Here is a 13,342-nt window from a genome sequence, read left to right as displayed (position 1 = left end):
ACAATTCTGCAAACGAAAACACACAAACACACAATTACTCGAGACACGTAGCACTTTGTGAATAATTTGATCAAACGGCTTTATTTGAGCCTAATTATAATGTACAACCAGCCCATTGCGAAATCAACGCGTCTAACGCCAGATACCCATAACCGACCACACGGTGCCCTCGTGATGAAGCATGTCAAAAACAATCATGAACCAATGACAGGATCGCTACCTGTCGCCAAGAGATAATATCTCAAATCTAGTTGCGCTCTCCGCGGAGGCGGCGAGCAAGTTGAATGTCCTTCTATAGAAAGGGTTAGAACACGTCGAGGATGCGAGTGTTGGAAGGAATAACTTACCGATTGGATAGTAACACGCTTGGCGTGAATGGCGCACAAGTTGGTGTCCTCGAAAAGAGAGACGAGGTAGGACTCGACGGACTCCTGGAGAGCACCGATAGCCGACGACTGGAATCGAAGATCGGACTTGAAGTCCTGGGCAATCTCACGAACGAGACGCTGGAAGGGGAGCTTTCGGATGAGAAGCTCGGTCGACTTCTGGTATCGTCGAATCTCACGAAGAGCGACGGTACCGGGCTTGTATCGGTGAGGCTTCTTGACACCGCCGGTGGAAGGGGCGGACTTGCGGGCAGCCTTGGAGGCGAGCTGCTTTCGGGGAGCCTTGCCACCAGTGGACTTACGGGCGCTAAAATCGTGCGAAGGTTAGAAAATGGAATAATAAATGCTGCATCGGATGAAACTCACGTTTGCTTGGTGCGGGCCATTGTGGATGTGATGGAATATGGTTGTTTTGATGGTTTTGGTGATGAAACCGTCTGTGGATGATTGATGTGGACTCTGTTGTTGAAGAGGAAGAAATGAAGGTTCCAGGTTGGGGGGTGAGATGGTATTTGTAGGTGACTGATGAGTCAGGTGGGGTTGGCTGATTGGGATTCTGTACGTCAAGGCAGGGGTTAAATGCGCATTCTTTGGCCCAAAAAAAAAATCTTTCCCCATTTGGCTGTTCCCTATTTTTTATTTGTTGCCTGCGCCAACGGTATCGATTTGATGATTGGTCAGGGTTTCCCAAATCTTGATCCACACATAGGTAATCCACCACATCCACTTGCTACGCGCTAGATTTGACGCGAATTATTCCAAACAAAGTCCCGAATCCTCCACCCCACATTAACTCATGGGAATGGATGCAGGTCACTTGGTATGGTGAAGATTGGGCAGACGCGGAACGCGTCATGATAATGAGACCTCTCACGGTTTCTGCGCATTTTACGAATATATTAGACTGCATCTTTACAAGTTACAGAGGCATCCTATCTCAGAAATTCGTACAGTGAAGAAAACCCTCGGCGATGTAACGGACTGGAGTGAGGCAAATGGACCGCATACAGCAGCTACCACGAGTTATATTTCCTGGAGTTACTTCTGCCTTTAAAGAGAGTATTGCTCTATTCACTAGCAATTAGAAAGTATTAATTTGCCGAGGTAAAATAGATATTCGTACGAAGTAAGACATTCAACAAGGAAGTAATTCGTGCTTCTCTCAAGAAATGTACCCCATTACTTCGAAGTAAACAAGCCCGAAGATCATCAAACTGTTGGATTAAAGATACGGCATGGTCTGTGCACAGAAGGTACGTACTTCGCGCTTTCTCTGATGGGCGATGAGTGATGAGCATTTCCAGCACTTAAAATAATGTGGGCCGGGCTGACTTGCGGTGATTGAGTGTCACTCTCATTCGCTTTTTAAGGGTTCCCCACCTCCTCTTCACGCGTTCCAAGTCTCACAACCTGAACTAGACTTTATCAAGTTCGGAGAGCCAATTTATCATCACCTCTCTTTTTACAATTTCACCGTTCGAAATACCTCTCAACAATACCTAAAAATGAGCGGACGTAAGTTTACATGAAGCCTCCATTCGGTTTAATGTCAGCGACTAAACTTTCCCTAGGTGGAAAGGGCGGAAAGGGCCTCGGCAAGGGTGGTGCCAAGCGCCACCGAAAGATTCTTCGGGACAATATTCAGGGTATTACAAAGCCCGCCATCAGGCGTCTTGCCCGTCGAGGTGGTGTCAAGCGTATCTCTGCCAGTATGTGTTGTCGTGTCTCTGGTTCCACGTTACTATCTTGCTAACGGCCTCAAGTGATCTATGAGGAGACGCGTGGCGTCCTGAAGTCTTTCCTCGAGGGCGTCATTCGCGACGCAGTCACGTATACCGAGCACGCGAAACGGAAGACTGTGACGTCTCTCGACGTTGTCTACGCCCTGAAGCGACAGGGACGTACGCTCTACGGTTTCGGCGGCTAAATCTTTTCGCCTTGATTGGTATTCTTGTCAACGTTCTCCTGTCTGGTGGTTTAGCACTGGTTTGGCGATTGCATTCAATGTTACGAATGATTATGGGTTCGGATTTTGTTTCGTCTGGTTAAATGTATTATACACATGGGATAGGGGAATGGGGTTCAAACGGAGATTTCAATTTTAATTCAAGTTGTATCAAATGATGCCGAATTGACATTTTAGTCGACAGTTGTGTGTGTAGCGGATCGCATGTGCGAACAAGATGTTGCTGTAAAACATGTGCCCTTTGGGAAAGAGGATCTGGGTAGGCAACAGAATACGGAGTAGACTCGTTCTATTTTTGTTATTGTTATTATTGTTGCTATTAGATGGGCCTCGGATTGTAATCACCAGTCGCTCTCGCCGGCGCGAGCATTATTTGACTGGGAACAATTCGAAATTTCAGGATGCGGGCAAGGTTTTTTCCAGGATGATAAAAGCTGAAAGCGTGACGCACAGAAGTCGACCAGTTTCCAAGTTGGACTGAGAACAACAAAACTGCATCAATTGGTTGAGTGGCTGTGCGCATACCTCAGTACTTACCCATCAATTACACAGCTGGAATATGCCGGTTGAAGATGATTTTACTGGCTGTCGGGCAGCGTTCCTGACCCGAGAAGCTGGATCCGGAGTTAAGATTAGTATTTTAGAAGTGAAAGGAATAAAAATGAAGAAGAAATTTTTGAAAGAAAGAAGCGCCATTAAGGGGACAAGTCCGGGGACAACCGCTTTCGGTGCTCTTCGTGACAGGTTCAATGGGTGTCGGCTGCATTGATGTCAAGGGAAGCCGGAGGACTCCGATCGGCCCCACCGAACCTCGGTCCCAACATGGAACAGTCGTGCCTGACTCATAGCATGGTGGTACCACAGAACAATCGCAACGGTCACACGAGTGACTCGCACCATGCAAACTCTGCTGTCAAGCCACGTTCGTCAGCGGAAGAAATTTTCGTCTTCTCGCATTTTCTCGCGCTCTGCCGGCGGAAGCTCGCCATGCCGGCATCTAGCGACGGATCGATCAATTGACAGATGTACTTGTAGTTTAAATTTTCCGGAAATCGAGCGTTGCGCTGCACTTCCTGCTTGGGCGACCGAGACATCCACAATCAGGATATCGGTCGACATCAAGAGGAGCCAAATTCGCCAGGCGTCGATTTACGGTCATGAGTCCTCGTTCTCTTCTCAACCTAGCAGCAATAATTATATTGGGTAAAAAAGGCTAAAGTCCTCCAGGTACTGGTTCACTCTTTTTAAAGCGGACGCATGACGAAGGGTTGACGCGAAGCGAAGAGTTAGGAAAGACAAAGAATGCCATCGACAATGAGAGAGGGTGGTGGAATGGTCTCTCTAACCCGAGCAGAAACTGGTGTCATGGGCGGTAATGCTCGTGCGCCAAGCGAGAGTCCTTGGGAGGGTCTTGGTAGTCTACAAGTACCTGTGTAGATCGCCGCCTTATTTGTGGGGTCGGCATTAATAATTGATTGGTGCGCCGAAAGTATCGGAACCTCCGTCGACGTCAACGCCAGGCCTCCGTAAGCATTTGACTAGCCCTGAGCTAGCCGAGAGCCTACAATTGTACGAAGTACACCAAGACCACGAGGTCATCGGGCGACGCTCTGGCTGAGTACATAAGTCGCAGACACCCAACTTTTGCCACCTTGGATCACGTTTGTAATTTTTCCCATCCACAGTCTTAATATTCGTATATCTCGACGATACTATCTAATCTTCGCAATGTTGCACTCACCTCAACACACTTCATCACATCGAAACTCTTCCCGTTTCACGGGAAATCAATCTCAGCGCACCTCATCACCAGCGTCTGTGCCTTCGAATAACTTATACTCGATAGCGCAGTCTTTCGGCCCCGACCCCGATTCCATTGTCGCATCTCCTTCCAGATCATCCATGTTTGCCGTCCCTCGGAGCATGGAATCATCCATCGACCGAGTCGCAGACTTACCTACAGGCGATCTATCTGAGCTTCTCTACCAGAACAGGCCGTGGTGGCGAAAGGATATCAGTCTCTCGAAAGAGGCTACGAGCCGATCTTCTCACCAGCGCGAGTCATCTCTCACCTCGACTCTAGGGTCGACGGGGCCAAACTCCCCGTGCAGCCCCAATATCTCAACCCCCCAGATTGCTGTAACAGATTCAATGGACGACGCTTTTCGGGACGGACACACCAGCAGTCCCTGGAATTATCATTTTACTCCTGACTCCATGCCACTACCGCAGGATCAGTATCTTTACACCGGACCGCAGCTCTACGGCCTCCCTATGAACAATTCCTCGACCAAACTCCCCTACAGCATGAACACTTATGCCGGAAACCAGCAGTCCGCTCCGCAGAAACCCCTGGATGCGCCCACAAACCAACCTCGAGCACTCCCAGAAGGCACGCTCTCCGGTCCAAATGCTCAGAACGAGGGTGGTCCTCTTCATTCACCGGCTTACCTAGCGCCAAATGACCAGATGGGAAGACGTCGGAGTAAGAAGCCCGAGGCCACAAACACAGACTTTACCACGTCGTTCGCAAACTTACCAGCCTCTGACTACTTAGTGATGATGCCCGACGTTCCCAAGTTGGACAGAACAATGACGGATGTCTACAATGATGGACTCTACAGTCCTAATTTGGACATTATCTCGACAGCGTCTTCCTCGTCAAACCCCAACCCGCAGACCTCGCCTGAGAGTGATATATTCTCACAGCGGCTCAACGCAGCTGGGTCCTTAGCGCATTCCATGCGCGACGGGAATGGCGCAACCGATTTTCACCAGACTCCGCGACACGCATTAACCCATCACCATGGCGATTCGCCTTTGGAAGATGATAGGCTACTACTGCGAAACAGCGAAGTCAACACGCCCCAGACAATCTCGCCCCGAGATTCGATGCTCGATTTTTCAGAAGCCGATGGTGGAGCAAACTTTCCGTTGTTTGCGCGACCTGAATCTAGTCGCTTTGGAGGGATGGAACATCTTACTGACGAAGAAGCTTCCCTTCGGCAATGCGAAAACGTCCGGCCCCAGTACTCGGTGATGGATGACGAGGCTATCAGCACCGCCCAGCATTACATACCATCCAGTGCATCAAATGCATACGCCTCGCATGACCTTTCTCCCTTCGGCCACCCAGATGTACTTCCTTCGGCGATCTCCTTCGAAGGCAATGGCAATACCAGCGCTTCTATGGGCCCACCTGGGTTGAGACCCGGCCATGACGATGGCGGTACATATAGCTGTACATATCACGGGTGCATGCTACGCTTCGACACACCTGCTCTCCTACAAAAGCACAAAAGAGAGGGCCACAGACAGGCCGGGGGTCTAAAGTCAGCCCAGCGTGGTATCAAAGGCAACGTGGTGGACACGCAGGCCGGACCCCATCGGTGTTACCGCGTCAATCCAGGGACGGGGAAGGTCTGTAAGGCAGTCTTTTCTAGACCGTACGACCTGACCCGACACGAGGATACCATTCACAATGCCCGAAAGCAAAAAGTTCGGTGCGATCTCTGTACTGAGGAGAAACTCTTTAGTCGTGCCGACGCACTTACCAGGCACTACCGCGTGTGCCATCCGGACGTCGAACTGCCGGGAAAGCACAGGCGGAGGCGAAATGTGCACGCCGACTAGTTGTCACGCATCCAGAAGGAACCAACCAATTTTCTCTTCGGGAGTGGCCGATCTCTCTCTAGGTGCCCTGGATCCCGAAATACTCGATGGGATAGATTCAGGGAAGTCCACGTTACGAAGCGGCGCATGCTGCGTCGGCTGTGGGGGAAAACTTCCATCACACAGCCCACCAAAATGCAGGGACCAGGACTCGTCAATCCGACGACGTCATCAGGAACGTCCTGACGTCAGAAGCTCGCTATTATTGGTCCAAGCCGGTACATTTACCCTTGTCGCCTACGAGACCCACAGAAGAAGTGCGCCACTCCGCACCACCCTTGGCACCATGGATCGAACGTTGACTACCGGCCCTGACGTCATTTTCTGGCTTCCTCGACAAGCAGATCACCATCTCACAATCATGCGTCATTCCAAACACCATCTTGGCTATCACGAAACGCCTTCTCGGGTTCCTATATCATGGGATATTTTCAATTCCGCCGATCCTCCACTTCCACCTCTGCAAGAAACAACGTTCTTCTTCTCTTTTCACCTCTTTGGATTTAATTTTTTTTTTATTCTTTTTCTTTTCTTTACTCACATTATTTTTCCTTCTTTGCACGGATTTATCTGGAACATACGCAACAAATACAACCTTTATGACCCATGTGGGCAATAGCTAATTGTATATTACTTGCTATTTTACTGTTAATGGCGTTTTCAATTGGTCAACGATAGATATAATGACGACATGATACTTACTGTCCGGCGTTTGTAATAGAGGCATTGGGACTTGGACTATTTTAGATGGAATCGGGAAGTGGTGGTTTTCGGCGAAAAGACTCTAGAATGGATGGAAGATATTAGACCAGGGATTTTGAAAAGAGCAAAAAAGATTTGTCAATACAAAAGAGGCTTGCATGGACATATCAATTTGTTTTATGCTCCGTGATATTGACCGCACTTTCTTCGCAGAGGCACCTGGAATCTGTAAGGCGACATACATGTACACACCATCTCTACAGGGAATTGATGGTATCGGAACGCATGGGAGCAGAATCGTACTTGGTACATAGATGTAGCTTAGACAAACGAAGAAAGTGTAAGGGACGGCAGAGGAAATATTTTCAATTGCTAATTAATACAGGAAACGAGACTTTTTATTTGAGTTACACCTAGGCGTCGCCTCCCCAGGGCATTTGTTTACGGCGTCGCCTCCCCAGAGCATTTGTTTACCCCGTCCAAGTGAGTAGCGAAGAAAATAGCATATTTGGAGCGTCGTTATAGCTCGCCGATAACAGCGGCCCTGGCATCAGAGAACTTGGGAGTAATACCCGTCCAGAGCTGGAACTATTGTAGTCGAAATTAGCATGCCTACCTGTAGGATCGGGTACGAGTGGGACTTACTTGATACCACCCCTGAGATGATAGAACCTCTAGACCGGGGACGGTCACCCAGCCGCAGTTGGCATCATTGGCAAGCTGCATGAGAGGGGTTACAGCAGGTTTGTAGGCCATGTCGAGAAGCACTTGAGGCTTCCCTGCCGGCGCCGGGGTTCCAATCACGGCAGCGAGAATCTCGCGCATGGCGGGGTCGATCGGCCTGTCGGCCGGTATTGTGCTAATGATCACGCAGGGTTGCCGCCCGCTCGAGGAATGAAGTATCTGCCCGGGGTCAGTGAGATGTTTGAGAGAAGCACTATTGTCGAACGAGGTGGCGAGTTCCTTAAAGCGATCTGGGTTGCGAGCAACGACATAAATCGGGGAGAAGCCAAGAGAGTTCAACGCATATATCGCAGCACGCGCTGTGCCACCAGACCCCACAACTAAGCCGGGACTGGGATGCCCACTGCCACTTGGTTGATCTTCTAGGCCAGCGGTTTTCAAAGTGTGGACCATCCCCATCCAGTCAGTATTATCACCACGGATGAAAAGACTTTCCGTGTCGCCCTTGCTGACAGGGATCAGAGTATTGACGGCACCGATCAACCGGGCTGCCTCTGTCACTTCGTCGACCAGGTCAAGTACATCAATTTTCAGAGGTATCGTGACGGAGGCACCCCCAAAATCACCCGCGCGAATAATCGTTTTCAGGGATTCGTAATCGTTCGTTTCAAACAAGGAATAGGTGTGAGGCAGGCCGGTCAATTTGAAGAGAGAGTTGTGTAGCGCCGGGGATCTTGACGCTGATATCGGTGAGCCAAACAGGTAATATTGTCGCGGTTCAATCTCACCCAAAAGTGACAAGGCTTGACGAATTTCGACCGCAGACATCTGACCAGGCGCTGCCTTGGAAGGCAGTGAAGGATGGGAGACGGGAGTCAGGAAGCGGTTCAGCACCCGGCTTAATTTCCCATGTCGGTCCATGTTGAGTGCAATTATGGGCGTCCTGCGGCTAGACGCCACCCTTGTTATGAACCTGGCCAACTCGAAATTATCTCCCAAGTTCTTCGCCAAACCAACGAGCTTGATGATGTCGCCGTATTGTAGCGCCTTGTTGTAATACTGCACCCACGCAGCATTCCTCCACGAAAGGTGGCCTTGGGGATCATGGTGAGATGCAATGATGCGAGAGCGGCCTTTAGACGAAACCACTTCCTGGATAATGTCCGCGGGCAGAGTCACCTCAACATCGACGTACTCCACGGCCATGCGTATTGCTTGGAGGTATAATTGCCTCATGTGCGAATAGGCAGTATCGGGAAATTTGCCACCTTGTGATACTGTCCTCACTGTGAAAACAATAGGAATTGCGGTAGCCGCGCGGAGAAGAGCCACTTGCTTCTCGACGAACTCTACAGATTGATCTCGAAGCAGGTCTACCCGAAGCTCGACGGCATCAGAGCCCACAATAACATCCGGGAGAACTTGGAGAGCACCCGCCACATCCGGCACAGTGAGTGAGACGAAAAAGCTTTGCGGCTTGTGAATGACCTGGTCCAAGTGGTGCGAGTCTGCCAGAATATATTGAATGTATTGCTGGAAGTTGGGTGGGATCTGGCCGACTGTGCCGGTCCCCTGAAGATCGGGGATGAAGTACTGGAAATTACTGCACTCTTCGTACCATGGTCGCCTGCGGTGGAAAACGCCCGGAATGTCTTCCGTGTATGCTGGTCGGGATTTGTCCAGAGAAAGATATGCCACGATATCCTCAAGAGGTCGATGGACCCAGAGAACAAGTCCGCCACTCTTGTGGAAGGCGACAAGCAGTTCTCTGGCTTCAGGAGTCTCAACCACCCCGCCGCCGCACGAAACCACTAATTCACGGCCTCGGTGGCCGATGAAATCGCGCAGGACGCTCAGTTCCATGGATCTGAAGCCCTTCCAACCACTTGGACCCCTAACGATGTCAGGTATGGAGGTCTTGGCGCGGCGTTCAATCTCTTCGTCCATATCAATAAAGTCACGTCCTAGCACCTGAGCTGCCCACCGTCCCATCGTCGTCTTGCCCGCACCCCTCATGCCGATGATGAAAATGGACTGAGGTCGCTCCGGCGCACCAGAAGTGTCTTCTGCATGGGATGGGGAGCTATCAACCCCCCCTAAACCGGCCTTGAATCGCAGGGAGAGGGTGTCCCACCAACCTGGCCAGGTTTTACCCACGCACTCTCGTTCTAGAATCAAAACCGGCTCAGGGCAGGCGAGGGAGAGCACACTGAAACTCATTGCTACTCGGTGGTCGTCATAGCAGTATACGCCACCAGATGGCTCCTTCAGACATTGTCTTTGCACGCCCTCTATCTCAATTCCATCGTCAAGCTCCTTCGCACTAACACCGAATTTGGCAAGCTGCTCCCTCATAGCAAGAATGCGGTTGCATTCTTTTACTCTCTGATTCGCGATGCCCGTAATCCGCGTGGTGCCTTGAGCTACGGCCGCCAGCACAGATGCGGTGAGGAAGGCATCAGTCATCGGTTCCATATCAATATGGTCGAGAGCCTTCAGCCCGCCGGGAGACGGTCCGGTGACTGTTGTGGAATTATCGGTCTGCTTCACGGAGCAACCCATGGGCCGTAACACGTCAACTGCAAATCGTGCATCGCCCTGAAGAGACGCAGACCCAATGTTTGGAATCGTGCAGGTAGTCCCGGTAATGGCAGCAACCGCCAGCGGGTACGTAGCAGAACTCGCATCGCTTTCAATAACATACGTGGAAGGGCTCTGATAAGTTCCCTTGGGGATGTGATATGTATTTTCCTCCGTTTGCGATCGGCGCACATGAATGCCAAACGTCGACATCATTGCGATAGTCATGTCAATGTAGGTTTGGGATATAGGCTTCCCACCAACAAGTCGAAGAGTGACAGGCTCTTTGGCGTATGGTGCAGCCATTAATATTGACGACACGTATTGGGACGAGACTGTCGCAGCTAGCTCTATCGAGCCGCCCGAAAACCCTGCAGCGGCGTCGACTTCGATGGGAAGGCTGTTTTCTTTGCCCAGAAACTTGATGCCCACGCCATTGGACCTCAGAGCCTCCACCAACGGTCCAATTGGGCGCACTTTCATCCTCTCATTGCCCGTGAGCGTGGTGGAGGAGGTAGAACCTGAAGGCTTGCACATGGTCACTACAGTCGTAAGGAACCTCGACGCAGTCCCGGCATTCCCAAGATAGAGAGGCTCGGAGCTCGCATGCAAGCTCCCACCATTGCCTCGGACGACGAGGACTTCACCGCCGTCTTCCCAGGAATAAGTGGCACCGCCGAGAAGGTTGATCGCCGCCAACATATACTCGGTATCATCGGAGTGGAGTAAGTTCTTGATTCGGCACGACCCTTTCGCAAGTGCGGCGAGAACCAGCGCACGGTTGGAGATACTCTTTGATCCAGGTGGGGTCACAACAACGTTCAAATCCTCAGGAACTCCTGGCCGTAAACGCACGGCGGGAGAAAGAATCACGCGGATAGCGCTATCCTCAACAGCCGTGGCCTTCTGTTCGAAAGTCTGTCCAATTGCCGAGAGAAGCACGATCCTCTTGCTCCGACCTTCATTTTTCTTGTCCACGGCCATTTTTTCGAGCAGAACATCAACTGGGCACTGCTTTCCCGCAGTCAACTCCACCACACGCTTGTCGTGAACTGAGGTTGGGAGGCCGTAACTAGCTATACATTTTGTAAGTCTCGCGACGGGCCCCGGGGCTAATATGCCAAGATGCCGTGCCAACTCTGCCTCCTTCACCATGCCAATAGCAACAGCTTCGCCGTGCAGGAGTTGAGGGGCCAGGATTGCCTCTATTGCATGACCAATGGAGTGCCCGAAGTTGAGAAGGTTTCGAAGGCCGCTTTCCTTTTCGTCGCTTGAAACGACGTCCGCCTTTATCCTGGCAGACCCGATCACAATGCGCTTTAGAATGCCTTCTATCGGCGCGAGTGATCGGGACATGCCACGTTCAGCATTTCGACTCTGGACGGATGCAAGGATCGACGATGCATTCTCTTCCATATTGCGAAACTCGGCCTCATCGCGGATCGCCGCAGTCTTGATAACCTCTGCCATACCGTTGATGAATTCCCGTGTTGGCAGAGTCTCCAGGAAATCCAGATCGATGTAAATGCGTTCCGGTTGCCAGAAGGCTCCGACAAGGTTTTTACCTACGGGCGTGTCGATGGCAGTTTTACCTCCAATGGAGGAATCCACCATCGCCAACAACGTTGTGGGGACCTGAACAAATCGAACCCCTCTCATGAACGTAGCCGAGACATAACCAACCATATCTCCGATGACTCCTCCTCCAAGGGCTATAACTACGGTGTCTCGAGTGCATTGTTGCAAAAGCATCCAGTCTTCGATCTCTGCCTTGGTTTCACGGCTTTTCGATCCTTCGCCGGGTGGTATGGCATAGGTCAGGAGTCGTGGGGTAGTTGGGAAAGTCCTTGTCGCTAGAGCTTTTCGGAAAGACTGTTCGAAAACTGGCACATAAGTGTCAAAGAGGTTAGTATCCGTGATAAGGACATAGGTCGATGTTCGAAGATGTTGGAGCAAGTCGATCGCTACTAGGTTGAGCCAAATGCCATTGTCGACGACAATCGTATCCTTGCCTAATATAGAGATACGGGTCGGGCCCGTCTGAGACGACGAAGCCATGGTATTTAGACGAGACTACCAGGAAATGGTGTTAAATCAGTTGAGATTGAAGATGTCGCCAGGGGGGACTCAAGAGGGTGGGGGAGCATCAGAACCTGAACTGGCATATACTTTTCGTTTAAAAGGTTTTCTCCCGCGATGTATTCCATTGGCGGGGCAAAGAAAAATCAGGCGTGATGAGTCACCACCGCCGCCTCGCCACATTAGGTTTAGGAGGGGCATCGATACTCTAAACAAAATAATAAAGAAAACTATTAAATATTAGCTACTTACGAAGGTCGCTACAAAAAGTCATTGCCTGACCTACATTATATAATAAGAAAATAACTTTATTAAACTAAATAAAATTATATTAAATAATATTTTTTTTCTTTTTTATATATTTTTACTTCTTTTTATATTTATTATTACTTTTTAACTTAATAATTTATTATATATAATAAAATATTCTCTTAATCTAAACCTAGATTTATAATTATAATAATTTATTCTAAATCTCTATTTAACCCTTTACTATATTAGTTTTTATATAATATCTTCTTATAAAATATAAGTAAGAGTATACTATATTATAAAACTTACTACTAAAATAACTTAACTATAAAGCCTAATTAGAATATAATTAAAAAAAAAGGAGCTTATATAATATATAAGAAATCTAGAAAGTAAATTAAAGTTTACTTATTTAATTAACTTTTAATTAAATATAATTTTAAATAATATTAGTTTTTCCTTAAACTATATATAATATATCCTTATAATTTTTTAATTTCTATAATTATATTAAACTTAAACTAAGATTATATTACTAAAAATTACTAGATATATCCTAATCTAAAAAGCTATTTTTAAAAAATAGATTTTATTTAAAAATTTTAAACTTTTAAAAATATAGAAAATAAATAATCTAAATAAATATAGTAATTAATTACTAATTATATAATAAATATTTTCTATAGAAAAGATAAAATATATATATTTATTTATAAAAAATAAATTATAAATTAAAAATTAAAAATTATAAAAGAAAATTAAATAAATATAAAATAAAAAAAATCTTTTTTAAAAATTAATTAAATCTAAGTTTAATTTAAATAAAATATTATATATAGCTTTAAAAAGCTTAATATATATTATAAAATTATTTATATAGAAACTTACTATTATAGAAATTTAAAATTAAAAGTTTACTATCTAAAAAGGTAATTAAATTATTAAAAAAAAGGTTAATTAGTAAATTTATATTTAATAAACTTTATAAAAAGTTAATAATAATTTCTATTTAAAATAGAAA

General features: G+C 47.7%; 3 protein-coding genes and 1 pseudogene across 3 annotated transcripts; 2 read left to right on the top strand and 2 right to left on the bottom strand.

Annotated features, from left to right (window-relative positions):
* Positions 1 to 247: 247 nt before the first annotated feature.
* On the bottom strand, positions 248 to 772 carry SAPIO_CDS3889 (uncharacterized protein; the record flags this gene model as incomplete). Its single annotated transcript, XM_016786575.1, has 3 exons — positions 248 to 292; positions 348 to 693; positions 753 to 772. The coding sequence occupies 3 exons, from the start codon at positions 770 to 772 to the stop codon at positions 248 to 250; spliced, it is 411 nt and encodes a 136-aa protein (XP_016643551.1).
* Positions 773 to 1,891: 1,119 nt separating this feature from the next.
* On the top strand, positions 1,892 to 2,313 carry SAPIO_CDS3888 (uncharacterized protein; the record flags this gene model as incomplete). Its single annotated transcript, XM_016786574.1, has 3 exons — positions 1,892 to 1,901; positions 1,958 to 2,095; positions 2,150 to 2,313. The coding sequence occupies 3 exons, from the start codon at positions 1,892 to 1,894 to the stop codon at positions 2,311 to 2,313; spliced, it is 312 nt and encodes a 103-aa protein (XP_016643550.1).
* Positions 2,314 to 4,080: 1,767 nt separating this feature from the next.
* On the top strand, positions 4,081 to 5,985 carry SAPIO_CDS3887 (annotated as a pseudogene; the record flags this gene model as incomplete).
* Positions 5,986 to 7,245: 1,260 nt separating this feature from the next.
* SAPIO_CDS3886 (Pentafunctional AROM polypeptide) lies at positions 7,246 to 12,048 on the bottom strand (the record flags this gene model as incomplete). Its single annotated transcript, XM_016786573.1, has 2 exons — positions 7,246 to 7,314; positions 7,372 to 12,048. The coding sequence occupies 2 exons, from the start codon at positions 12,046 to 12,048 to the stop codon at positions 7,246 to 7,248; spliced, it is 4,746 nt and encodes a 1,581-aa protein (XP_016643549.1).
* Between the last annotated feature and the right edge of the window lie 1,294 nt (positions 12,049 to 13,342).

Source organism: Scedosporium apiospermum (assembly GCF_000732125.1).
Source record: "Scedosporium apiospermum strain IHEM 14462 chromosome Unknown SEQ_SAPIO_0090, whole genome shotgun sequence".
NCBI lineage: Eukaryota > Fungi > Ascomycota > Sordariomycetes > Microascales > Microascaceae > Scedosporium > Scedosporium apiospermum.
Note: the sequence above shows the minus strand (reverse complement) of the source record. Positions and strands in the feature narration are given on the sequence as shown.